The sequence below is a fragment of the Athalia rosae genome, chromosome 5 (assembly GCF_917208135.1).
Source record: "Athalia rosae chromosome 5, iyAthRosa1.1, whole genome shotgun sequence".
NCBI lineage: Eukaryota > Metazoa > Arthropoda > Insecta > Hymenoptera > Athaliidae > Athalia > Athalia rosae.
In genome coordinates, this window is record NC_064030.1 from 4,040,227 (window position 1) to 4,067,008 (window position 26,782).

The following is a 26,782-nucleotide window of genomic DNA, read 5'->3' on the forward strand; positions in this document are numbered from 1 at the left end:
TTCATATTCTACGTCACTCGTACACAGTCCACCTGTTTTATGTCCGTTTTATCATATATATCATTCGCACGCATTCTTATAAAATTCTCATAACATCCTTACATAAAAAATATGATAACAATGAAAATCAATTTGCCAACTCTTCCCTGTCTATTTTAATGAGCAAACGCGCAGGGAATTTTACCCACATGCGCGGAATTTAATAACTCGCGACACTTGATTCTAAAAATAGTGTAAAGAAAATTTTCAAACCACTGCGATACTTGGAACAATGAACCTGGAAAATCATGGGAAACATGGCCTCGCGTACAAGTTTGTGTCCAGAAAAACGTCGAAAACTTCAATTAGGAAACTATATTATTCACCCGAAAAAGGATGTTGCCAATGCAAACGAATGTGATCGAGCTTTAAGCGACAAACTAATTCTTCGCAGAGTCGATTATGCAAGATATGCATCCCCCGAGTATCTACGCTCTTATAGATCTATGCCAAACAATCGTTATCGGCAATAGAGAAAAAAACATATTCGTCTCATCAATCTACTGTAATAGAAATGATATAATATGTGATACGTGAGTAGGAATAATAAAAATAGGGGAAGAAAAAGCTCTTGGAGAATAAGGTCCTTCATTTCGCCTAATTTCATTTATTTTTACGATTAACGATATACAACGTATAGTATAATTACTACAGCATAACTTCCTACGCAGGTATACCTGTATATACACATGTGTACGTATATGACCATTTTCTCGCCATTCATTTTCTTCGAGTGATCTGGCGCCGCGGAAGGCCTATATCTGTCCACTGGATACATGTAAAAAAGCTAATTGGTTTATCACTTATTTTCATCCTTGCACGATTACTCCACGACTCGTAGATTTCAAAAGTTATGTCTTCGTATAGTAAAATAATACGACCGAGCAACTTTACTCTTTCTTTTAAGTTTTAGTGAAATACTACGCAGGGGAATCCTTGGTCATAAGCTGTTTGATATAATATATATTTTTTTTTCTCTCATTTTCCGTTTGAAATTTTTTGTTTTTTCTCAAACTTTTCACGGTTACGACACCGTTTCATCCCCCTTTTTATTCAGTCTCTCCAGAGCTTAATTTGCATATCGTCACCAGAACTCAGGTATCACTGCACCCCTTATATTATTATGTCTTCCACAAGTGCTTACTACGTACAAGCAACGTAAAAACGTGCTACAAATCGTCGTCAGACAATTACCATCCACCCTGCCCGATCTATACAAAAATCGAACAATTATCGCATCGGCTGGTATACCAAAAATTATAAGCTGTAGGTAAAAAAAAATTTCTGCTAACAGTTCGGAAAATTATAGTTTACGATTTCTCTGGATTTACAAGTTTTTTTTATTTCTCTTTTTTTTTTTTCATGACTTCATCGTGGGGGGTATGTAAGTGACGTCACTAGCGCACGAAAGACAACGGAAACAGCGCGAAGAAGGGGGTTGGTGTATATAAATGGAGTCGCGCAAGCTCTACCAATCATTCGCTCTCCGATCTCCAAACTTCGAGTAGGTTTTGGGTTATCTCCAGTAAATAGAGTGCAACGTTCATCTCAATTCAAACAATAGAAATACAGTAGAAACTAAAATACCATAATCTTCAAATCGTACGACCAAACAAAAAAAAAAAAACCATCATCTGTGCACGGAGAAGTTTGCAGTGCCGCACTAGTTTCATTGATCAGAGCGAAGACTCTTTCGGTAACGAAGTAAGTTATTTATTTTATGAATTTTTCGAATATTTTTTTTTTTTTTGGTTTTTTTTTTTTTTTGGGCGTGATTTCTTTTAATATTTGCGTAGGTTACTGCATAAACTGATTATTTTCTAAATAGTTGTCATAGAAGAAATAATTTCTGATCAAGTTTCTAGTCGATTGGTTAACAGAAGCAAGTTTTGCGGACTGCCGGGCAGGGATGGGGCAGGGTGGAGACTGAAATAATTACGTTGATGAATTTTAATCCCGCGATGCATCGAAGTAGAATAGGTATTACACTTCAAGGAGTAGCCTAATTTTATAACGATACAACAACGATAAAGGTATAACAGTTTTGCATGAATAAAATTATCTTGTATATATATTCAACGTTTCCTGATGGAGCGAGTAAAACTTTGAAAGTTGACGAGTTCGCTATTATATCATAATTACGCTATGTTCATACCTGGGTGGAATTTAAGTTTTTCATTCTTGAATCTGTTTATAATGTTATTCAAATATCGTTGAAGATGACAAGTACGCGTGCGGATTATACCGCGATTGAAAAGAAAAAAATTTGAATTAGAAAAATAAATCAAAAGCGAAATCGGAAATGACTTTTTAGTAAAACGTATCGATCGTTCGATCGATTGATAGACGAGCAAAAATGTGGGACGTGTATCGATCATATAAATTTTGGTGTTAAAAATAAAACGGTCGCACGGTGACCACGCCGGATTGGGTTGCTTTTTCGATGCAGACACGAAGACGCCGTGGCGCCCCACATCCACTTTTTCTCCCCGTTTTCTATCTTCTTCCAACGAGAGACGCCAGCCCGTTACGTTTTACGAGGAACTCTACGCGGATTCACTGTTTCATTCATGCGGACATGTTACGTACGTACGTACGTACGTACATTTCTGTCGCAGTAAATAGAAGAATGTTAAAAGAGCAGCAGGAAAAAGATAAATAAATAATTCTCCTCGCGTTATGTTTTTTTTTTTTGCTCCTGTACAATTTTATAATTTCACATGGTTTCACTATATCCAGAAAGGGAGATGACCAATGATCCAAATTATTGATCGTCCTTTTGATTTTATTTCGAATGTTAGGATGCACGCCAATACATATGGTGCATATAGGTATACTCGGCTATAATCTATGCAAATTTAAGGGTAATTCCCGGTAACGAAAAGGAGTTTCGATGTGCATATGGATGTGGTGTCGAGCCCTTCGTCAAAGGTTGTGATACAATCATATTTTCTCTATACCTGCGCGTAAAAATCATGGGAAAAATTTTCGAAAGGATTTTTAATGAAATTTTTTCAAACCTTTGTACACGTGGAGCCAGAATTAATATCGAGCTTTGCATTAGAAAGTACGATGTATAGTTGTTTTTTTTTTTTTGTCACACGTGTGTCGAAATTCCTCAAAAGGTAGAACGTATCATTATTTTTACATTGGTTTATCACCTTACCTTTGATTTACTTCAGTTCCTTATACAGCGTAAAACATTCTCGCAATTTCGAGTCGATTGAATCTGATGATGTTCTGAAAATAATTTCTCATAAAATTCCGAGATTGTTGTAACGTACGTGCAATGGGTACGCGAATTATATAAGCACACTCGCTTTTCTCTCGATCGAACATTCGCGCTTTTCAGTTAGATAATAAATTTTGCATAAAAAGATTTTCCAATCACGGACTAGATGAAAAATACAAGTAGTATTGGTCGATTATTGAATTTTCTCTAATGTTTGTGTTTAATGAAAAGAATTCCAGAGTCTCACCCTGAATTCAAATGCTAATTTTGCGATTCAATTTATAAGAACCGCGTTCCTAAAATGTAAACCGCCATTTTCGCATCCCTGTTTAATTTTTAGCCAACTTTCAAGGCGGAAATTAATAGCCAAACTTTTTGTTCGTATAATTTGAGGTAATCTTATCGATAAAATGTGATTATCTACTTTATACTGGAGGCAAGTACACCTTGTGTTATTCACTTTAAAAATAACCCTTCGCCCATATTGTACGATACTATAAGTAAATCAGTCTCTAATTGTAAGAAATTCACATTCGAATAATTACGCTCAATTTCGCTGCACTGTGATTATCATAGCGTAAGAATTTCCTGGAACTGATTTACAAATCCACTTGGATATTGGATGAACAATTAGCTAATCAAGTGGCACGCGATTTATAAATTTATCTATGAATTTTACAGTCTCCTCGTAAAACGGTCGTGAACTCTTGACGTGTGATAGGTGTAGAAGGGGTAGAGAAAAGGAGAGAAAGAAGTGAAGATAAAACGGAAATTAAATGTAAACTTGTACGAATAGCAATAGGGATCTTATACAGATTTGAAATTCAAAGGCGACTCCTCGTGGTCAATTAAATTTACACAAGTTAGGAATCTAGGAAGCTTTAGCCCTCGGGCTAATCCGAAGCAAAGAAAACTTTGTGAAAAAGGGCCAAGTTTTTCGAGTTTGTCAGTTTCTTACGGAACTTTAGCTTCGACTGGGTATAAATATTTCGGGCCAGAGGCACTTTTAAAACGTTATTGTATAATAGATTACATGCATGCCTACGTTCACTTCTTAAACCTTTAAGAACTCCCTTAACACCTACGTTTCTACTTTTTATATCATTCTCTAAAATTTCTAATGCTGCACTTTATCGACGATTGATCATCACAAGCTCAATAATTATTACCTGTAAGGAAATTAAAGCTGCTTAAAATTCATCGAAATCATCAACTATATTAGCGTGCCTACTTTAATTGCTCGTGATTGTTGAAAAGGAAGTTCCACCTGCACGAGTTATTTTCATATTCTATATTGTTTCATTCATTTATTTTCACATACCTAGATGTACGTAGGAAAAGATAAAAACTAGGGCGATCGTCGTGGTCATAACTTTTGACTTGTTTAAAAATTCAAGTAAAAGTCACGTGAGCTACGATATTCTACAATAAAATATAGTGTGTTTCGCGTAGCTCGCGCTGCCAGAATATATAATCAAACGAAAAGGTTTTTCTGTTCTTCTAACACGTCTCGTAAATTTCACATTGGAATAGCCACGAAAATTTGCAGCATCGATTCCTATTAATCGATGATGAAATCATAGTCAATTATCAAAGTCCTCAAATTTGTGCGGTGAAATTAGCCCGCAGGTCGATTACACGCGTCACTTTTTTATCGTTAAATAAAATGTCCTGTACTTTAATATAAATTCCACAGGCACTCCCGCGGATCGAGTAGCACCGGATTAAATCAACTCTTAACGGAATACCTCAGGTTATAAATTCCGCGTGTCGTTACATTATTCAATTATTTTTAAACACTGTTTAAAAATAACCGTGTTCTTAACACGCCTGTTTAGTACCTGATACCGCAAGACAATTGGTTTGGAGTTTAAAAATCTGGTGGAAAATCCTATTAGCCGATTTATCGTCGAAGAGAGAAAAAGAGATAATTAATTAGTTGGAACGTTATTGAAGAAGTAAGGAAATTGAATAATTGAAAAAATATATGTATACCAAGAGGAAATTCAAAGTCAAAGTCTATCGAATACCGCCTATACGTGGCGATATACATCGCTTATAAAACTGTAGAAAGGCCAATTAACCCCCTTGGGAACTGAATTGCGCTATCTTGATGTGAACCATAAAAGTCTGCAGTCTATTTGTCTGGCTGTTTCATTCGTTACCGGACCGTGGGAAATATTTCATATGTATTACACTGCACCCGATGACAATCGCGTTTTAAATTGGCTGATTTCGGAGTCCTTTGTAATAAATAATAACGAACGCATCGACGTTACATTTTCTGAAAATTATGCATCGGGGTCCCTGCCGGGTAATTTTTCATTTTTTTTTCGCCGGTACAAAAGTTGATACATATGCTATTGTACGTCATAATATGTACGAACGAGCGTGAATATTGTTCTTCAAAAACTTCGTTAGATTTAATCTTTGGGTATCTAATTAGCGACAAACTACTAAACTTGCCAAATTACTCACTTACATGTAATTATGCGGCTCATGACTTGGCCTATTTTAATTATTCTGAAAATGAGGACCCATCATTTTAAGGATGTTAGCTTAACGCGCCCGTCTTATCCTAGAAAAACACAGTGACGATTTTGAACGATGCTAGAAGTTGAAATAGAAAAATTCTGAATGCACAGGCTTCAATTTGTCTGATTACTCACAAATTCCAGACAGATTTTTGGTACAGTTCAAAGAGTTACACGCGTACGCAGTACAGTTTCTCAAGTGCACTACAATTCCAAACTCCTACTTTTGTCCTCAAGTTGGACAGCAACAAATATATAAAGCTCAAGATGCTCTTCGTTGATTCCAAACTTTTAGATGTACGCTCTCATTTCACAGATTTACGTGATCCGTGAATCTGATTCTTCGTAATCCGATTCGTTTTCAAAATTACTGTTTAAATTCACGTCTTATCTTTTTTAATACAATTTTACATTCATTCGGATAGCGAGAGAACAGCCTTTTGGATAGTTGGAAATCTTGATTCATAGCTTGGACAAAAAAATAACAAGAAAAAATTATCCAAAGTTGTGATTTGCGATAACAGATTGGACGATACAAATGATAACCGTGGTATATGGGTAACGCATACGTCATTGCTCATGTTTCAAATTCCGCGTGGAGTCTTCGAATAGACGAAGACTTTTAGCTATTTTTCATTCTCCAAAGCTATGTGTTTGCCTCCTACGTATAGCATACTTACAGCCTGTCACGATATGTATTCGATCTTATGGTCCGCTGGATCTTACCACGAGCTAAAGTTTCGGGTTCTTCCAAGATATTGGATAAGAAAAAACAGGCGAAAATAAAAAATAAAATAAAAGGAACAAGCGAAAATAACTTTAAACCCGGCAGGAAGTATTCAGGTTTTAAGGAATAGTTTTCAAACTCTATTGAATCGAATACTTATATGAAACCGCGCTCCTTTACGTCAAGAATTGTTAAAGCAATGAGAATAAATACAATTTTCAAATAAAATGGTGATCTAATAATGAGCTACAAGAAATATATGATTGAAAACATAACGAAAAAGAACATGTGTCACGGTGACTTATTTTCGAGCTTTTGATTGTCAAGTATCGTTATACAGAAATGTAGATCAAAGCCCGAGAGAAATATTTATGAGGAACAAACAGTATAAGTATCTGTACAAATAAACCCGCTCATGTATAGAGAATGAAGAGCACTGCTTTTGTGAACATTTCAGTAGTTGGTAGGTTTTAGATGGATTTATCTATTTTTCTTCTGAAAAAGAAACTCCCTTTGGGTTTTATAATAGCTTCATCCTGATCTGTGGAATAAGAGGAAAATCACATCACTTTCCAACGTAAACTTTTTATATCCTGTATCGGTGTACACGTTACGTGTTAGATTTTTGGATTAAATTCAAGTTCATTATATTACAGGTTGCCGCGATGATTGTGCAGGACACATTATTCGTTTGAGATATAATTTATCGCCGAATCCGTTTGACACTTAGGACCATTGGCAGCTTCATTGAAAATTTTCTTTCATTTGATCTCTTACAATAAGCAGCGTCGTTTGAATCAGAATGAATGTAAGAAAATCGACAGATTCTAAATACACTACATTGAAAATATCTGAAAATAATTTATGGCACTTCCGCGATGAAAGGACGAATTTCGCAGGGGTAACATCTCCGTCAGTTATCGGGCTACTTGGAGAATTGATAATCTTAGACGCACGTATATAATTGGTTGTCGTTGTAAACTGACGCCCATCATCAATATCCCTCGCGTGTTTCGCCCTCGCGAGATTTTCACCTGTAAATTGTCCCACGGACTTAATTATAAAAGCTCAACTGATAATCCTTATTGCGTTTGATTAAAGTATCAACGCCAATAACTATATCGTGTATAACTACATCGCTTGATACGGCTAATGAAAATTATTAAACTTATAGGCTCAGCAGAGGTGATTTGCTGTTCAACTACTTCGCGGATGTCCCTTACAGTGATTTAATCGGGATTATTATTTTGGCTGAACTTTGAGGATCAGAAATTATTTCGAGATGCTAATGAATCGATTTCTGGGTGAAAGACTTTTTCATTTCTCGCAGTTCGAAGACCGCTTTGAAAATTCTTTCTAGGTAATCGATTCACCGGTACACCTGATTTATCTCAGCTCATAATATCACAAACAGCAGCACTCGATAAATGTACACCAAACGTAGTTAGAGAAAAGAATTGGAATCGAATTGTTGAAGATAAAACCAACTGCTCCCCGCGCTAGTTTGTACGCCACGATTGGACTTCGATGCTATATAAGGGTTTCGAGACAAAGCCATAAAACATTTGGAAAAAAGACTTGCGAAATTTCTCCGTTCAGATTCGAAGAATCGAAACTCAGTTTAGATGATGACATTTCTTTCCTCGTACTTTTACTTAAATTCACGGAATATCATATGTCAGAAAATTGTCCTATATCTATACACATCCGCAGTGGATACAGGATATCGAATCTTCATCGCAGATATACATATAGCGATATTTTGAGGGTGAAACGCGGGTTAAAATCGTGTCATGTTTGTCGAACGGAAAAGGCGACAACGAGTCTGAAATCGTAAATTCTATATATTTTGTTTTTACTTTTTAAACCAGCACAAAATTCTTGTAACGAATGCATACTGCAGTCGAGCAGGTTTCTGGCGGTGTATCAAATTTTGGTCAACTTATAAGTAAAAAGGGATAGAACTTATTTTATTTCATTTGAGTGTAGTTGTTAATTTTGTTTTTCTTATTTTTTCAGAAGCCATGACCTTTCAAAGATGCGCGATCGTCGTTGGATTCTTTTTCTGCTATTCACTGAGCACATTGCAAGCATTTGACTACGTTGACTGCGAGTGGGTTGAAATAGTCTATAAATCTTACGCAGTTTGTCGAAAGTTTGCGAATTATTGATATTCTATTTTTTTATATGCTCAGGGTATACATTTATCATCCTGATTGCCGAGGGTCTCAAACGAAGAGGACGGACTCAACCAACTATCGCAACACACAAAGACTCGAAGATCTATTTGGTATGACCGACAATTCGAAAAAATCTTCTCACTCATCTCGATCTCGTAATGGTGTCAGCAACAATTATGAAAAGTCGAAACTATGGACCGCTCTGCTTGACAGGGTAACTATAATTAAATATTCTTTATGCTTAAGACTCGAAATTGAATAACTTGTGTATTCAAATATACTTTCAGGGTCTGAACCCCGACGCAATGTACGAGTGGTATCTCGCTCACCTCGAGAAAAATGATGGCAACAGGCAACAATGGGTTGTGGGAAATCCACAAATAAACAACGTTGCCGACGAAGATTATTAATTTTATTGTGTTGAAATTCTGTAAACTTTTATTCTATCATTTTGGAGAAATCAACAATTCTTGTATATATGTAAGAACCAACTTATGTGACAGCTTTCCCAAAGAAATGAATGTAAGAGAATATATATATATATATGCATTATATAAAAACATTGTACCCAGTATGAACTAAATGGTTATGATTTATTTTAAATTTTCATTCGCATCTTTGTAAATGTACCTATGATTATGTTATCGTGCGGTATTATTCATATACGTTCAATGCCAAATTATATAACGCATTTGTGACATCAACGTAAAACGTGCAAAAAAATTTGATTACACCCTAAGTGCACTAGTATTACTATCGTCAATTGTGCGAATTGAAATTGCAGCAAATAAAGGGTGTTATTCATTTTCATATCGTATTATTGCTAAAAATTCTTGAGTATTCAAAAGAGCGCTGACGTCATAACATTCGAGCACGTGGTTCAAATTGCACGTGGATGCGCATTGCATACGCGCATTTGGCTAGATGTCAAATGTAAATGTCAAATGTATTCGAGATTCGAGCTTCTATCGAACATTCAAGCGATTTCATTCAGATAGCTCACCACACGATGTAGACACTGGCAGACACTACCAGTGGTTCACCAGCACGGTTTAACCTAACGGGTGTAAATCAAAAGTATGAATAAATGTGCTCTCAATTTCAAGTTGTGCTTGTTCTAAGTGAATTTTTCTTGTAGTTTATAAGCGGCTATTTATGATTCGGAAGAATCATGTTCAATATTATTGCCAGACGTCACAGACATCTTGTGAACTTGTTCCAACACCATGTGGGTAAAAGTCAGATAAACAAAGGTAGCAACAATACAGCACCAAGAGCGATATCGTTTTTACGTTGCTGTGATAAACAAGCATGTATTCAATATGTCATGAAATCTGGTTACGTAATCAATGAGAACAGAAGATATACAAGTCTACCGCAAGTTGTTGAATATGAAATACCTCATTCTCTAGCTATCCATGGTAAGGAAAATCTATTCGCGCACTCTGTGCTAGAGAGTAAAGAAATTTATTGGAAAACTCTTGCACACGGTTTACCGGTTTGTACTAGAGAGATACATGAGGATGAAGTTAATTCTTATCTGAATAAAGTTTGGAAGAATGTACCAATACCGGAGATAGTTGAAGCCTTCAAAATTGTGTCCCATTACGCAGCGAGAAATGGAGAGTGTTTGTTGGATCCAAAGTACGAAAAATTTCTCAAGTACCTGATCGCAAATGTTCCAAAGTTCACAGACTCTGAAATTAACGACATTATTCGATCCCTCTGTATGTGGCCCTTGAAGCATACTAGGCATGACAAAAGTTTTAAGTCATTATATACGGCTTTAGATGCAGAATGTCTCAAACGAGCTGCCACAGCAAGTTGGGAAGATCTTCTACTAGTGTTTGACCATTGGTACATGTTAGGGTTACCTAAGTACAGCGATTTTTGCTCATTTGTTATCACAAAAATGGGACGAAGACCTAAACATCTGACAACAGCAAATCTGATACAATTCATGTTTTGTATTAATGTCAGTCGTACGCGACCCTCGAACTTGTATAACATAGAGTATCGCTTGGAACAAATAATTGATGATCTAGATTTAGATGAAATTGCCATTATATCGATGGGCTTTTTCAAGAGCCAAACTCCATTCAGGAATCCAATGTTATTATCTAAAATTATCCAACGAACTATCCTAAATATTGATACTATTCATGAAATAAGTTTGGCAAGTTTAATGAAAATAATAAGGTGAGTGTGCTATTATTTTTATCTCTGCATCACCAGAGTAATAGTTGGCATTTAGTGATTATTCTAATCTTTTCAAACCTCAGATACTCACACCAGCTACCAGACGATGCTAATATTATATGGGAACTGCTTGTTTCTACGTTACCACGCATACCAACACTTTCCATAAAGGCTTTAGTGCACATTCTTGCACTTATGGTTAGAACACGATTGTTTCATGAAGAATTAATCAATATAATTACATTGAGGTAAGACCAGAAATATTCTTGTCTGATTCAGAACTTTTAATTCAGAAATTATTTTTGAATTGATTCTAGATTCCACAAAAACATTGAACATGCCAGATTGAAGGATCTGGAGCGCTTGGTGATGGCACTTACTACCTTCAATTTCACCCCCAACATACAACCAAATATATTTGAAACGGTTGTACAAGAACTGAGATCTGTGGAACGTGCACAGAGCTTAACAGAGTGCGTTTAATTTGAATAGAGTGATCTAAAACAATCTACATTTTTTCTTTAACATGCTGAGACTTCTCTTATACATGAAAATTTCTCACATGTTAAGCATGAAATCATGAACCGGTAATTAGCATGTTTGTAAATTACATAGATTTCCACGGTCCCTGGCAAATTGCCTGCACTATCTTAGTATTGCGAATGTTTATCCAAAAGATCTGATAGCCATGGTCCTAGACCCTCAAAAGATCCATACTACTTATGGGCCAAACGCATGGCCTGTTATCCATCCGATATTGGCCATTGATTTGAATGTCGAAGTCGAAGTCCCGGACTACACAGGACCAAGGCTCACTGCCAAGCAACGAGCAATTATAGCAAAGGTGTGAGAAAGTGAAATATGCCCTAAGGTTATAGGTGATTGAGAATGAGTTATGAAAAACATCATTACTTTTGCAGAAAAACGCGTTGCCAATACCGAAATCGCAGGACAGCAATAATGCAGCAAATTCTAAAATTAACTTCATTTCAAGCATTATGGATACTTTGAAGGTTCTTCAGAATTACACGTAACATTTTTACGTTTCGTTATGCTTGAGAAAATTCTGCTTATCAATTAACTCATTTCTAGGACGTCCTAGATGGCTGTGATTTGATACACACGGAAATTTTATTACCGCATCATAGACTATTCGATATAGTAATTTGTTTGGATAAAAACAAAACTCCAATACCAGTAAAATCGATACTGCCTGAAATGGAGTTGGGAGAAATAAAGCGAGTGCCCAGCAATTTGCCTGAAGGGACTCAATTACTGGCAGTTATCCCATGTGGTGTGAATTGCTACATTAGGGACACTCGACTGCTGTTAGGCAAGGATGCTATGAGAATTAGACAGTTGAGACAAATAGGCTACACACCTATAGTGGTACGTTTCTTCGACGGATATTTCATTTTTGCACCAAGGTGCGGCATAGGAGCACTATGATTCAGATCAGTGTATTTTCATCTTTACAGATACCGTGGTACGAGTGGCAAGGAAACAAAGAGTACAAGATCCAATATTTAAAAGATAAGATCTTTGGATGATAATAATTGAATTTATGTAAAATATATTATTTGTTTGAGTTAAAAAACACCTTTACGAATTTCAAATTATAAACGAGTTATTTTATTTCGAATCTAACCGTACAGATAAACAACAAATATCGACAAAACACGCGTAAGTAACGCAATGCTCGGCCTCTGATAGAAAATGCGATTCTTTTTGCAAACTTGGATATTTTTTTACTCACATAGGTTTTTGAGCAGCAACAAGGTAAAAGTGGTGCTAGTAGATTCAATTTCTAATAATTACCTTCAATCATCAAAGTAGCTTTGCATCAACTTTTTGGAATATTCGTAAGTCAAAAATAGTGTTGATGTGGCAGGAACCGTTCTGATCAGTGTTGGCTTCAAACCATTATATAATGCACCAATGCCTTCATTTCGTGCAACATCTCTGAGAATAATGTAGGCTGGCTGTCTCAGATCTTGAACCTATTCGATGAAAATAGAGGTAGGAGACTTGGGCAAGAAAGAATTTTAGGAGACTAACTGAAAGATAATGAAATAATTGTAATCTTTACACAAACCTGTATTCTACTCTTGATTACATCAGCTGGGAATATAACGAGCCAGAAAAGTGCACCTCCAGCAGCTCCTGCTATCATTGTATTTAGCCAGCCGATATCTTCCTTATTTTGACCTGGTTTTGCCAACAATTCGCGGGTTGCTTCGTAACCACCAAAAAAGAAAAAGTACCCTGGCATCTCTCTAGCTATGGTTGATAAAAGACCCCTGAATAAACCAGCTGGCCCTTCCGCACGGATAATTCGTTTCGTTAGTTGCCAAGGTCCAATAAAATTCTGAAAGTACAGGTGTGTTATTTTCTATATGATCTATCACACCTACTCAGAAACCTTTATCAGTCATTAGGCGAGCTATATTTTCAAACGCAATCTCTAATATTCTTGAATCTCCGCATTATTGATATACAACAAAGCTCCATTTTCGAATAATTTTCAATTATCCATCAGTATCTTCATGACATATATTTCTGTGTTATTTCTACATACAACACGTTCACCTGGAGCTGCCTTTTGTGTGCTGACTTCTCTCATGGCTTGTAATTGACACTTAATTAATTCTGTGGGACACAGAGATAGGGATGAGAAAAAAGCTGCAAAAAAACCAGCCCCTGCATTTCCCAGTGAACTCAAATCTTCCACCTTTTGAACACCTGTTGTGAATGTGAAGTAAAATGGAGTGAGTTGAACAAAATACACCCATTGATAGTTGGGTTTAACATATCATGAATGAACTGAGAGCTTGAATGACTGATTATTAAAATCAAAATCAGTAAGGTAACAAAAGTGCGCGTTGCTTTAATCTTAATTCATATGAAAGGGAAGAAGTCGAATTTTTTTAATCAGTCTTACCACTAGACCAATATTGCTGATTATATATACTTGTATTGAAATCTACTTGCAGGGAGTCACACTTGACAATTTAACTTGAGATGCAAAAAATTCCTTCATGTATATGCCCATCTTACCTGACAGTTTAGCTATTGTTTTTTGACATAGTCCGTAAGCAGCAAATAATACAGAATTTTCAGCTACATTAGCTGCAACTGCAGGAAGGGTTCCAGCATACAGGCCCCTGATTATACCATCTTGTCTTAATGTTGTCATAAAGCAGTCTACCATCCCTTTATAAAGTTGGGGAAATGTTTGCATTTTGACTTTTACTGTATCCAGTGGTTGACCGACATAGACCAAAGCCACCCCACCTAATTATGATTGCAATAATTTATTCAGTTACTTGGCATATGAAAAATAGTCAACAAGAACGTGATAGCACCGATGATAATAAGATTGCAACAGTTTGATTTTCTGAGAAGCTATAAACAGGATAGATGGAATGTTTGACTAACAAGACAAACTGTTTTGGACTTTGGGAGTTAAAACTGTCTCATGTTATGTCAACTGAGGGGCTAATATGTTCAACATATTTATGCTAATATTGAATTAAGTACAAAGTTCGTAGATTCACAAAAGATTTAATTATGATGCAGGTTCTTGCTGCAGAATAGCCACTATCAAATTCACAGCAAAAAATTTGATGAAGTGTGATAAATTACCATGATTAAATATTTGAAAATATTTCGTACATTTTCGCGAGGGAAATTGCAAAGTTTATGCGTAAACAGCATGTCATGAAAAAGTGATTTCTATTAAACTGATAAACACGAAGGTCTCCAAGACATTACAAAATACATTGATAGTAAATTTCGTAAGAAAACGCATAAACAAAACGTAGACCTACATCTTTTACGATTGAAATATATTCTCACCAAGGGAACCAGCCGTAAAGTCGATGATTCCGGCTTTCAAATTTCTAGTCGTATCTGCGATCACTTCCATTTGTTCCAGTTCCATTTTTGCTTAACTAGTTTGGAACTAAAACTCTTCACTATCGCTCAAGCTCAATTAAATCTAGAACGCTTCGATGACACGTGTCGATCGGATGAGGATTTGTTTTTAATTGGTCCTGTGTGTTCTTCCTTGCCTCTTACGAATTATTCTAACCTTCACCCTCGAATTCACGGTCTGCTTTTTATAACCAAAAGTTCTGATTTCAGAAAGTAGAAAGTACGGTCCTCTTCATAGAGAGCGAACCTTTCGTTTTCAAGAACGATTCCCTACTGACTCTTAAATAGTGTATCGCATCGTTAAATCGCTTTTCTCCGCAACGTATCCATCAATCAAGAAGAGATACGTAAATGTCTCAGAAAACGCCGCTTGGCCATCGGCTGGCTGATAAAAGATGTTGGGGGCTTGGGGCATGCCAACAGATGTTATGTGTTTCATCACTGATACGTAAGATTCAGGGGCGTGTCAAAATTAGGATCATGCCCCGCCTAGAGCTAAGGAACAATCTGAATCAATCCTGACTAAAATCAGTGATTCGTTGGTTAATTTTTCATACTTGAGGTTAATCATTCTCTCTGTCACTTGAACCAAATAAAGGTTTCAATCATTCTCTAAAGATTGTTTACAAGTCACTTATACCGTAATCGTTGAATGAACTTACCTATAATGAATCGTCAAAAGGGAAGAACTAGTGTAACATCTTCATTTTGACGCTTACTTTCGTTGCTAGGTAACATTTGCACAAAGAACGCTAAATGGTAGTCATAGCAACGCAGTACCAGCACCAGTTGATGAATTCTACTATTAATCCATCCAAATTATACTTGTAAATGATTTGAAAACGTATTAGTTGAATGAAAGACTTGTCAAAAATTGATTACCTCAGTCTCATCTTATCAAAACTGTAAGAACAAATGTGATATGGTTTGTACGGCAAAGTGGAACTCGCAGCCGAATTTCCTTAACTTTGTATCGATTGGTATCAGTGTAAATATTCCTAGATCGGCATACTTCGGCAAGTACAGAAGCATACGCGATATTTTATAGTTCCAAAACAAGAGTTTGACCGATATTACACGTAATATATAGTACAAAATGTATGCTTATTCGTAATTAAAAAAAACTTCGTAGTTTTGCAAACAATATACTGCCCCTTACGGGCCCTTTCGATGGGTTAAAATTATGAAATTATTTAATTTTACCAAGTGCGTATCGCGGTCAACCTGCCATGATAGCTCGGAACGCGTCTTCTCTGCGCTGCGAAATATCGGAAAATATTTATAAAATGCGACATCTCTGCTATAAGGAGCGGTATTTCACGGTAATTATACTTTAATTTGGATATCAAGCTTTATCATACAATTATAACATCGTTGAAACCCGAACAATTGAATTCATAATTAACCCAGTAAATGCATTTTGAGTAGCACTCGGTTCGTCTGCGGCCATTAGGGCATGGTCACCAGTGCCCCTTGTCAATTGTCAAAATATCACAAATTTTACATAAATTAAATACTTGTCTATCAGCTGGCATACCGATATGATTTTCCTTCCCTATAGAATTAGTTTTTGTATCATGCAATGTCATATTAATGAATGGAATTTATTTTATTAAACGCAATGTGTATTACTTTTATAACAACGTTCGTCCACAGTTTTTACCCTGTACATGAGTATCAATTGATTTGATTACATTTTTGCAATCATCAATGCGAGTGTTATGTGTGTATATCGAATTATCCTAAACTTATAAGCTCAGTGAAGTTATATTCTTAAGTGTATTTTAAAATGGTATGTGAGAATTTTTCCAGTGGTCACAATATCATTATATTTTATCCATTCCTGAATAGAACTTCACTTCTGAACGTAGTGCACCGTGATTTTTCTATTGTTTTATACCTACCAAAACTAGCGGTTGTATCCTCGATGGTTAAGGGATTCAGACCACATCTTTTACACTTGTTATAGATTTTCCAATTATCACAGCATAGGTTCATACTCTGAATAATATTTGACAGCTGACTTGATCTACTACTTTCCATGTTGAGTTGTGACTATGTTTTTCTTACAACAAATTAACAAGTCAAACATTATCTTATTACTTCCCTTAGCTTCTCGCATTAGTGTTTGAGGAGTAAAGGAATTCCATTGTTTTGTATGGGACTATTATAATTCTTTTTCACATTTGCCGTAATTTAACTTTGTTGGTGTTTAGTTCATATCGTTATTGTGGCCTCTGATTCCATGCTGACTTGTTACATGTTCTATTGCTCTTGCCTGTCAACTATGAATCAGTTACCCCGTTAGCCATTATTGTTTCAACATTATGCCAAATATGTGCAAGAATATCCCAATGTTTTTGTTCATACGCAGTGACAGCTACCATCAATATAATTGTCAATGAAATTGTTTGTATTTTGTGATTCTTTGTTTGAGTTTGACAATCTCTATCTCTATCAACAAGTAATTTGCTGTGTTTTCACAGCTCATGTATTGCTGCTGTACTATGAGTTATTGTGTTATTCATTTTATTTTCTAGTGAGATCAAGACTCGCAGAATGGTGGTGGATAGTTTATCAGTTCAGGGCTCAGCAGGCGTAGCGAGAAAGCAGGAGCGGAGATTAGGGGTAGGTGCAACTGTGGGGGCAAAAATGCAGCCCAATGCTGGGAGTGGAGGTGCTGGCGGAAGCATGACACCCAAGGAATTGTCCGACAATGACGACCTTGCTACTTCTTTAGTGCTCGATCCTTACTTAGGTTTCACAACGCACAAGATGAATATCAGGTATAAATTTCTGGATAATCCTGTACTCATCTTGAAGTTTATTCGTACATGTAATTGCCAACATCTTGGATGTGGTATGAGAGTAACTGGGATTATGTTTCAAGTTTGTTAAGATATGGAAATTACAATGAATGTGACATGGGCATAAGTGATCATCAATCACAGTGCATAACAATTTATTAAAAATAACTATGTAGGGCCAGATTTTATAGACTTGGTTGAATTCGTTTTATATAAAAAAGTTTGTATATACCAAGTAATTAAATCCGTTTTCTTGAAACTCAATTTTTTATATCTTAGATACCGACCTCTCAAGGCAAATAAAGATGAATTGCGCAAGATTATCACAGAATTCATTCAAACCCAAAATTATGAAAAATCATACAAGAAACTAATGGGAGGTGATTGGGGCGCAAGATTACCTCATACAAAGTCTAAACAACAGCAAATCAATTTAGAGAGACATGTGAGTATGCATGTAATCTTCCCCCTGTATTTGCTATTTTTCATTGATTCTTAGGTGTATATAATTGATGGATGTCGTTCCATCTATACGAGATATGAGTTCTACAGGCCGATTCAGAAAAGGTCAAATTCTTAATTTTTGAGCGGGTGCAACTGGTTTTGTTTAATGGAATTCTGTTTTCAGATTTACCGGTATCTAAGAGTATTTGACAAGAATTCAGGGTTTGCGATTGAGCCCTGCTATAGGTATTCGCTCGAGGGGCAGAAGGGTGCAAAAATATGTGCTACTCGTCGATGGTTAAAACATGAAAAGATTTCATGTCTTGTGGGTTGTATAGCAGAGCTCAGTGAAAAGGTTACCACCTCTTTCCATGTTTTGACATTCAATTCAATTGATTTTTTTTGCCATGCTGCAAGCAATGAATTGTATGCATACTTGATTAGTTTCTGATGAGGGAAACAATTCATAGTCTATAATACTTACAGGAAGAAGCAGCTTTATTACACCCTGGCAAAAATGATTTCTCAGTGATGTTTAGCTGCAGAAAGAACTGTGCTCAGCTTTGGCTGGGTCCTGCTGCGTATATCAATCACGATTGTCGGGCGAACTGCAAGGTGAAACGAACAATACAAAACCTTTAACTTTAATATTCCAAGCATTGGTTAAATTTGAAACTTGACACATCAATGTAAAATCTGAATGTCTTCTAAAATTGGCCTTCATATGCAATTTCTAGTTTGTTGCTACTGAACGAGACACTGCCTGTGTAAAAGTTTTACGCAATATAGAAGTAGGTGAAGAAATTACTTGTTTTTATGGCGAAGATTTTTTTGGGGACGGCAATTGTTATTGCGAGTGTGAGACATGCGAAAGACGAGGGACAGGCGCATTTGCCAGTCAAAAGCCAGGAGAAGAACTTTCTTCTGGTAATTCATGCAAAAGTATTTAATTTTTATTGACTTATAATAGTATACGTACATACATAAAACAAAACAATACGAACATGAGATTATATTTCATGAGTTGAAATTGCCTGTATAGCAAATTATCACTACGTATTATTTATGTATTTATGTTACTTTTCCGAACTTGGTATAAGATTAACTCCTAATTTTTCCTTAATGTTCTTCCAGGGTACCGTTTACGCGAAACCGACAACCGTATCAATCGTACAAAACATCGACAACAGCCACCGTCTGTGAATAAACAACAGCCCACAGAAAATCCATTAGTGGAAAAAAATACTATAGTAGAGGGAAATGCTGCAGTAGCACCACTGTCTCTTAGTATGAAAGAATTGCGGCGGAAAGGATTGACAAAATATGATGCGGAATTATTGATCGCTCAGGGATGTCAATTCTCAGATATTGCACAGCAACCCGTCAACCTCAATAACAATGGCGAGAATCCACCAGTCCGACAACATTCTACCTCCAATCTCACAGGCCCACGAAATCTCAGAAATAAACAACAATCGGCGGCGAGAACAGAAAACAACAACAACAATAAAAATGGTCCAAGCCTCAGAGCTTCCAGGTATGCTTTGTTAAAAGTCACTTATTTCCTTTAATTGAAACTGAACGCAGTTGCATGGTAGTTACGTGATTTGATTTTGACCATTGACCGCGTAGAATACTGATCAAAAGGGTAAGTACGATATCAGGAATACTAATGATGAAATTATTACTCTTCATTTTACCCTCTTTGACATCGACCTATCATCTTGAGTTCTTCAAGACAATTGTCACAATCATTTGAAACACTTTAATATAGTAAAAAACCATACACATTCCACAGTTCGAAAGAATACTATGAATACATAGTTCGTTCTTCATGTTTCACTCGCATCTGAAATCTCATAGAATACTAGTTATTCTATAGATATTCAATTTATATCGCGTATAAAACAACAATCAATCTATCAATCAATTTTGGTACTTGAACGATAGATGAAGATCAGGGTGGTTTAACGAATGCAACATCTTGATGTGGCATAAATTTCTTGATATATGAATCATGGGCCTTTCATAATATTCATGCTTATTGTGTGAAATTGATAATCAAAATGATAGTGTGAAGTCGCATACATTGTGTTTGTGTTGATATTTCTTTTTGGAGTTCATTGTTATACTAAGTCAAGCACTCAGCACGTTGGATTTCTTTGTGTTAGTTTGATTTCGGATTGTTTGAAATCTGGACTCTGGATGTTCGTCTACAGAATCGAATATTCACAAATGACTTACAGGCTTCAAAAAAGGACCGAGACAAAGAGAACGAGAGCCAGTGAGGACGACAGGTCTTCACGATCAAGTAGTGCGACAACCAACAATCCAGAAGAAAATGAAAACAGTAATTGCAAGAATGAATCTGACCAAGCTTTAATTGGCAATGTCGACGTACTATTGAGGTTGCAGAAAGACCATTCCGAAGAAGTTCTGAGGGGGGATATTTTTAACGAAAATTCCAACAGTAATCAGAGGCTTCATCCTCAGAAAAATCATGTAACAGAAGACGCGAAAACATCCAACATCTTGAATAAGAATTTGCAATGCAGGTTGCTGAGATTACATGCATTCGAAAATTCTCGAGAATCTGTTGAGTGTTCTGGTCTTTCATCAATGGATAAAGACAATCAAGATAAATCTCGAGAAGCAGAGCCTTATAGCATCAGTCGTAAAAAAGTCTTTTTTGAAGGACATCAAAAATGTGCGAATATTTTGAGCAATTGCCTGTCAAATCTCAACTCTTTAGAGACAAATCAACCAAAACATGAAACGACTGACGGTAGTCACGGAAGTTTTGATGATTCAAATGTTACTAATGCTGAGAATCGACTGACAAGTGATCTCCATGCTCCCGACCATCAAAGACACGAATTTTCAGAAAATTCTAGTGCTTCGCTTGAAACAAAAGATGAACTTGAGCAAAAAGAACGGGAAAAGTTTGAGTTGCAAGATGGAAACAAGGACAGGCTTCATAAGTTCAATGGGATACAATCTGAAGATGTCAGAGAAGCTCTCATAGCGGAAAACATTGGATCAGAAAATACTAAGAATGGTTACAAAGTACTTGACGATGACCAATCTCATATAATGGATTGTCAGATGACTCTGAAAAATCAGCAAAACGGAAATTCCAGGGAAACGAGCCGGTCGAGTTCGGTATCTCGTGAAATAAGTGAATCGAATAGTGAAGCTGATCAAGTAATGCAGAACAAGTGTCATTCATATGAAGAAAAGTTCAGCACAATTAATGTCACAAACGATAATTCTTTGGAAACGTGCAAGGAGTCTAAAGATGCACGTAATGTGGCGTTAAGTAATTCTAAAAATCATGGGACAAATAACGTTGACCTGAATAGTGAAAATCTGAGGGATGATTCTAATGTAAAACAAAATGGAATAATTTTGGAGAAGATGTGTCAAGCACCAAACTTGAGACGGCATAATGATAGCATTTGTGAAACAAGAAAGCAGGAACATCACGAGTCTCTTGACATTTTTACAGGAAAAGTTAGCTCTGACGATTACATGGATGAAAAGGACGTACAGATCAGGAACGATAATTTGGATCAAAATCTTGTAAGAAGGGAAGAAGTTGCCAACAATTCTCATGGCATGAATCTCAGGAAATCTGAAGATCGCCGCAATATAACAATAAAAAGATTGGCTCAGAAACGCTCTAAAAGTTCAGAGATTACTTTGAGATCCCGCAGAAGTCACAAGCGGCTTACCGAACCATCCGTGGAATCTAGTGTTGAAGGTGATTCTCCTGATAGTGGGCAACAGATGGTTTCAGTGCCAAGAAATAAAAGTAAGGGAGTCAAGACCAATGTAAGACTAACTAGAAGTCAACGCAGAGGTTATCAGCGAACTGTAGCAGCAGCAGTACCTGTTGTTGGGGTAGCTGACGATGATTCAGGAATTCAGGGTGATATATATGAGTTCAATGAAAAAGAAAGTAATTTGGAAAACATTGAAGTTTCTACTATACGGCGAAGCAGACATAATGATAGACAATCAGTCAGTCCGGAATCTCGGTTGCAATTACCACAAATCAGTGAAGAATTCAGCCAACTACAACCCCCTGCAATAGTACCCGAGGAGTCTTGGCCGCACAGCAAAAACGGTCCACCTAATCCAATAAACTGGCAAGGAAAAACTCATTCACAGGCAAACACCAGGGCTGCTGGTGGAAGTCACAACAGGTGAGAAGCTTCAACCGTCGTTAAGAATTATACAATAAAACTAATTCGTCACAATGTGTGTGGATCAATTCCATATGTCGGTTTTTTATATATCTGATTCTAGACTGGCCACAGAAGAAAATAAGAGCACAAGAAAATCAACAACATTACCAGACTGTCAATGGTCTACAACTACTTCAAACTGCCAAGTTTGTCCTGCAACTCCAGAACGGACAGGAGGAAGGCTCAAGCTCACTCTAAGGATGAAACGTTCTCCCGTTTTGGACGATGTTATCGAGTCGGGTACCAGTCTCAGTGAAGATAGCTATGAACCCGAGTATGAAGTTTTGAGGGTGGAGGGTGTTGAGGAGGGTAGGCGTCGAAAAAAACACAAAACGAGGGACAGAGAAAGGCGGCATAAAAAAAGAGAGCTTAGTTTGAACCCTCCACCACCTCCTATGAAACGATTACGTTTAATCTTTGGCAATGAAAGCCACACCATAGATCTACCACATTCTTAACGGATAGGCCTTGGCATATAAAATTAGTTTATTATTATTAATTATTGAATATTAGTTTCATTATCATCATTATCATTTTTTTTAGCTGTAAAAAACATTTTTAAATTAAAGCCTGTGCCCAAACCAAGACGATTTAGGATCTGTACGACGTTTTTCACCCCCTTGTTTTCCCAAATTGACTTTGGATTTATACGGGTTAAAATCTCGTGGAGCTTTTCTTTCATGTTTTACTTCAAAACTTCTAACTATATTCGGTAAAAAAGATATCCAGTTCGCAGTTAGCAACTGATACACAAATTCGATCTTCAAGAGTATTAGGTCAATTATAATTGTCCTCAAAATAATGAAGCTTACCCTATTGCTATTAAAAAGTCATACTCCTACGACTGCCATTATCATTAAGTTTATTTATGAAGATGTATTAAATGCGTCCACTGTTGGTGAGTTGATCGCGTATTAGGTAGGAATCGAAGTATAAGGCAGTTCAGATCCTATGGGTTTTGAGCACAGATCTTTATATTTGAGAAATGTCAGTGTTCAATCGTTCGTATCATTCATTATAGATTGAAAGGGATTTCAAAGGTGATTCTTGCATGAGTATATGTCTTACAGGCAATCAATATTTCGTGTATCCTGATACGAGAAGTTGATATTTGTTGATACTATCAATCGAAGTTTCGTCGGCATCTAATCCTATATTACTTGCTTACTAATATACATGGTAACCGATTTCAATTGTCCGATGAGTACACTCTATACACATATATTATTGGTATGTTGTAAAGGTGTATAAAGAGACGCTGTCTGATCGTAAATTTTTCCTTACGTATGAGATAATTGGCTCAGCTTAGATGATATGTATTGTAGAAAGTCTAAGCTGGTATATAGTTGTTTATATTTTCTGATCATATTTTCATGCCTGTGGTACGTACATTTTAACTGAAAAGATACTAAATTTAATACGATAGCTGAGAAAAACTTTGATGTATATTTTTTAGTCTAAATCCCCCTTTTCCTGTTAATGATTAATTAAACTAGCCTTTGAAATGAAGTAGGTAATTCTATTTGTTTGATGGTGACCATAGATATGAATGCAATAAATAACAGGTGATTGTTTAAGAACTATCATAACAATTTTTAGTTATCGTATTAAATTCAAACTGTCCAGGTATATCATCTTTGGAGACTCCTTGTGATTAATATAACTCAATTATTGAGTCGGTGTTCATAACTTATTCAAACTGTTGGTGGGATTATGTTCGAAAAGCCAATGAATTTTCTACGCGACTTCAAACTGCTGATGAACATTGTCACTGTATCAAAAATTTGATTTATCCACACATTGATATGGGTAGAATGAAATTGATTCGAATTTTAATCCCAGTTTAATGTAGGCTATTTGTCATTTTTCCATATTCACTTGTTAAATCTCTTCGTGTACGTCTATCAAGTGACTAGGAAGAGAATCCATACACTTACTATGTATAATAAATAGTAATTATACTATAAATTAATAAATGAATAGATGAATATTAGTTAGCGGTTATTACCTAATTATTATTAACAATAACATGTGACATATTATCAGAAAAGAATTGTAAATAGATTTGATGAAATAATTAACAGTATTCTGTATTCTATTGTCATACAGCGCCTCAACACATGCATCCCATTATTAGTTCAGACAAATTTTAATCTGCAGCTGGCTTGAACAATGAAATTAGCAATTATATAGAGTATCCATCAAAGGTATTGCTTTGTCATATACATATAAATTATTGAGCAACAGAAATATGTTATTTGGAAATAAATGTTTACGCAAAATAAACTAATGTTCGCTTGATCCCATTTAAAATTTTATCGCTCACAAACAAATTCTTGGCTCTCAGGTATTATCAGGGGATTACAGAAAATTAACGATAACTTGTCTAAAATACACTCAGGAGCTATTCTGCCTAATTATTTATTTTCATTCAATTCAACAACTTAAAAATAAACGGATAACGACAATTATAAACTCTCTTCTATATTTTGCATCAATCCAAAATGGATTATGAAATATCTATCCAGAGCTATTATGATGGATTCTCTCAAGCATTTACATATTCAATATTCCTACCTACGGCAGGTGTACTACAAAAATTGCAAATTTGACTCATTACTTTCAATCGTATATGTATAATGCGAATGACGTAAATTTATGGATGCACCATTACATGATTCTGATTCAAATTTCAATACATGTATGTACGTTCATCGCACAACAAAAATCACAAGCTCATCATGTCGTAAATAATAGACTATCTGTTTCGATTATTGTTAATAGAAACTTTTTTTGATAGTATAAATGTGGTAGCCAGAAAATCAGAATGGTGTGAAGCCATGTAAAAATTCTGAATGATTTGAAATATCATAGTAACCAATTTATAAATGTATACGAGCTGATACATTGTGAAAAAAATTGTATGAGCATGCAAAAGCCTGATAATGCATAAAACTTTGAAATTTGTTGGATAGTCATTGTATAGCTTTCATTGCTTGAAGCTTAGTGTTGTGAGTTTTATATGTAGAGTTGGGAGAACCACCAAGAAAGCTCATTTTATCTTGCTATTAAATTTGAATCAGCATCCATTGCTGCTACGAAATCGTAAATTCACTTGAAAAAGCAACATAAGTACATAGTAAGAAATAATTCACTCTATTATTCTACGACTATACTCTTGTCAGTGAGACTCCATTGTTTATTATTTTATATCAAATGCTAAAAATGGTATATAATATTTGTAGTGTGCGATTAACGCATTCAGACACTACAGTGGTGATAGAAATTTGTAATCTATCAGGTGCATAATGTTACTTTATGCCAATTATTGGTTTGTTTAATATATCACGTACAATGGAAGCCTACCATGTGTCAATTTTATACAACTTGAGTGTATATTTACATTTGCTATGTCTTATTTTCTCCCAAATCATATTCAATACTTCACTATCCCATGAATTGATTAGTAGTATAAAGATGATGTGTAATTGAATATATCTTTATTGCTAAGGTAATGGAATACAAACTTGAACATTCAGTTGAGGGATAACTGTGTAAATGATGCATACGTGAAGCTACATTTGCATAACTAGACTTGGTGTATAACTTGGCATATGGTAGTCCTCTATTGCAGTTGTGTGTATAACAATTGAATATATTTGACTATAATAAGTAATGAATGCTGTAAATTAAATTAGACCTAAAAATATAATAATAATTAAATGTAGGGTTTCCTGGGAGTGTACTGTTATGTCGACTCTCAAAGAATTTGTGATATGTACCCTTCTTCACTTTGGTTTATAAATGACGATAATATTGAAACATTTTGCCAAGGTCTCATTTTTCATAATAATTTTTTCTCAGAGCGTGTCCAAAAATATATATTAACACTTGGGATAGTTATGAATACATTCAGAATAATCATTATTTTGATACATGAATTCAAATCTTTATCTTGCAATCATGGTCGTTCATCATCCCTGCGAGTTTTAGCCTTGGCTCTGATGCCATTAACCGAAATTCTAACCAATAATTTATTAATGTTGTTACCTACTTTATTTTTTTACACTTCATTCAATTGTCATTTTAATTATCATTCGAATGGAAATAAATTGGATTTAGAACGTATCAGCAACCTCTAATAGAAATTGACTCTTAGATTACTGTCCATCTTGATTTCTAATTTTTTGGTCTGTATTTAAGAAAAAAAATGATTCTTCGAAATGTTTGCTTAGACATTACGGATAATTACAAATAAAGGACATGAATGTATTTCCAAAATAATATACTACCTTGGAATATCCTCGTTTTTCCCCAGTAAGTACACGAGGCGGATCTGCAGTCTCAATTATATCACTTTAACAAAATATAAATTTCGTGTGCTTCGTCTGAATCACCACTGATTGGGAAATTTGAAAATGACTTGAATGCGAC

At 35.7% G+C, this 26,782-nt stretch overlaps 3 protein-coding genes across 9 annotated transcripts; 2 read left to right on the plus strand and 1 right to left on the minus strand.

The window, feature by feature from the left end:
* The first annotated feature begins 1,502 nt into the window (after positions 1–1,502).
* Positions 1,503–12,527, plus strand: LOC105691028. 2 transcript variants are annotated; one of them, XM_048656224.1, is made up of 11 exons: positions 1,503–1,743; positions 8,552–8,645; positions 8,728–8,926; positions 9,000–9,789; positions 9,851–10,911; positions 10,995–11,159; positions 11,229–11,384; positions 11,527–11,755; positions 11,832–11,924; positions 12,004–12,300; positions 12,390–12,527. In XM_048656224.1, exons 5-11 carry the CDS (start codon positions 9,884–9,886, stop codon positions 12,459–12,461), a joined length of 2,040 nt encoding a protein of 679 aa, XP_048512181.1. In that variant the 5' UTR covers positions 1,503–1,743; positions 8,552–8,645; positions 8,728–8,926; positions 9,000–9,789; positions 9,851–9,883; the 3' UTR covers positions 12,462–12,527. The 2 variants fall into 2 exon arrangements, with proteins under 2 accessions (XP_048512181.1, XP_048512180.1); XM_048656223.1 differs by having other exon boundaries at positions 9,000–10,911.
* Positions 12,521–26,778, minus strand: LOC105691041 (mitochondrial ornithine transporter 1). Of its 4 annotated transcripts, XM_048656227.1 has the most exons (6): positions 26,641–26,778; positions 18,583–18,706; positions 13,969–14,205; positions 13,490–13,653; positions 13,007–13,279; positions 12,521–12,911 (listed from the first exon to the last, which is right to left on the minus strand). In XM_048656227.1, the coding sequence occupies exons 3-6, from the start codon at positions 14,150–14,152 to the stop codon at positions 12,732–12,734; spliced, it is 801 nt and encodes a 266-aa protein (XP_048512184.1). In that variant the 5' UTR covers positions 14,153–14,205; positions 18,583–18,706; positions 26,641–26,778; the 3' UTR covers positions 12,521–12,731. The 4 variants fall into 4 exon arrangements, with proteins under 4 accessions (XP_048512184.1, XP_048512182.1, XP_048512185.1 ...); XM_048656225.1 differs by lacking the exons at positions 18,583–18,706; positions 26,641–26,778 and adding an exon at positions 16,752–17,003; XM_048656228.1 differs by lacking the exons at positions 18,583–18,706; positions 26,641–26,778 and adding an exon at positions 15,510–15,678.
* On the plus strand, positions 15,831–26,620 carry LOC105690995 (putative uncharacterized protein DDB_G0282133). 3 transcript variants are annotated; one of them, XM_012409225.4, is made up of 9 exons: positions 15,831–16,169; positions 17,388–17,633; positions 17,934–18,099; positions 18,283–18,453; positions 18,585–18,713; positions 18,836–19,040; positions 19,233–19,635; positions 20,345–22,306; positions 22,410–26,620. In XM_012409225.4, exons 2-9 carry the CDS (start codon positions 17,407–17,409, stop codon positions 22,804–22,806), a joined length of 3,660 nt encoding a protein of 1,219 aa, XP_012264648.2. In that variant the 5' UTR covers positions 15,831–16,169; positions 17,388–17,406; the 3' UTR covers positions 22,807–26,620. The 3 variants fall into 3 exon arrangements, with proteins under 3 accessions (XP_012264648.2, XP_012264661.2, XP_012264655.2); XM_012409238.4 differs by having other exon boundaries at positions 18,836–19,025; XM_012409232.4 differs by lacking the exon at positions 15,831–16,169 and adding an exon at positions 16,218–16,639.
* Positions 26,779–26,782: the final 4 nt, after the last annotated feature.

What these genes read in the sequence shown, in the direction of transcription:
- LOC105691028 (XM_048656223.1), top strand. Translation starts at nt 9,884, where the DNA reads ATGTTCAATATTATTGCCAGACGTCACAGACATCTTGTGAACTTGTTC. An exon ending in AGTTTAATGAAAATAATAAG is followed by an intron (nt 10,912 to 10,994) that starts GTGAGTGTGCTA and finishes TTCAAACCTCAG; the next exon opens with ATACTCACACCAGCTACCAG. An exon ending in ATCAATATAATTACATTGAG is followed by an intron (nt 11,160 to 11,228) that starts GTAAGACCAGAA and finishes AATTGATTCTAG; the next exon opens with ATTCCACAAAAACATTGAAC.
- LOC105691041 (XM_048656225.1), bottom strand. Translation starts at nt 16,890, where the DNA reads ATGGAAAGTAGTAGATCAAGTCAGCTGTCAAATATTATTCAGAGTATG. An exon ending in CAGCTCCAGGTGAACGTGTT is followed by an intron (nt 13,280 to 13,489) that starts GTATGTAGAAAT and finishes CTGTACTTTCAG; the next exon opens with AATTTTATTGGACCTTGGCA. An exon ending in TAATCAAGAGTAGAATACAG is followed by an intron (nt 12,912 to 13,006) that starts GTTTGTGTAAAG and finishes TTCATCGAATAG; the next exon opens with GTTCAAGATCTGAGACAGCC.
- LOC105690995 (XM_012409225.4), top strand. Translation starts at nt 17,407, where the DNA reads ATGGTGGTGGATAGTTTATCAGTTCAGGGCTCAGCAGGCGTAGCGAGA. An exon ending in ACGCACAAGATGAATATCAG is followed by an intron (nt 17,634 to 17,933) that starts GTATAAATTTCT and finishes TTTATATCTTAG; the next exon opens with ATACCGACCTCTCAAGGCAA. An exon ending in CCAAGCCTCAGAGCTTCCAG is followed by an intron (nt 19,636 to 20,344) that starts GTATGCTTTGTT and finishes AATGACTTACAG; the next exon opens with GCTTCAAAAAAGGACCGAGA.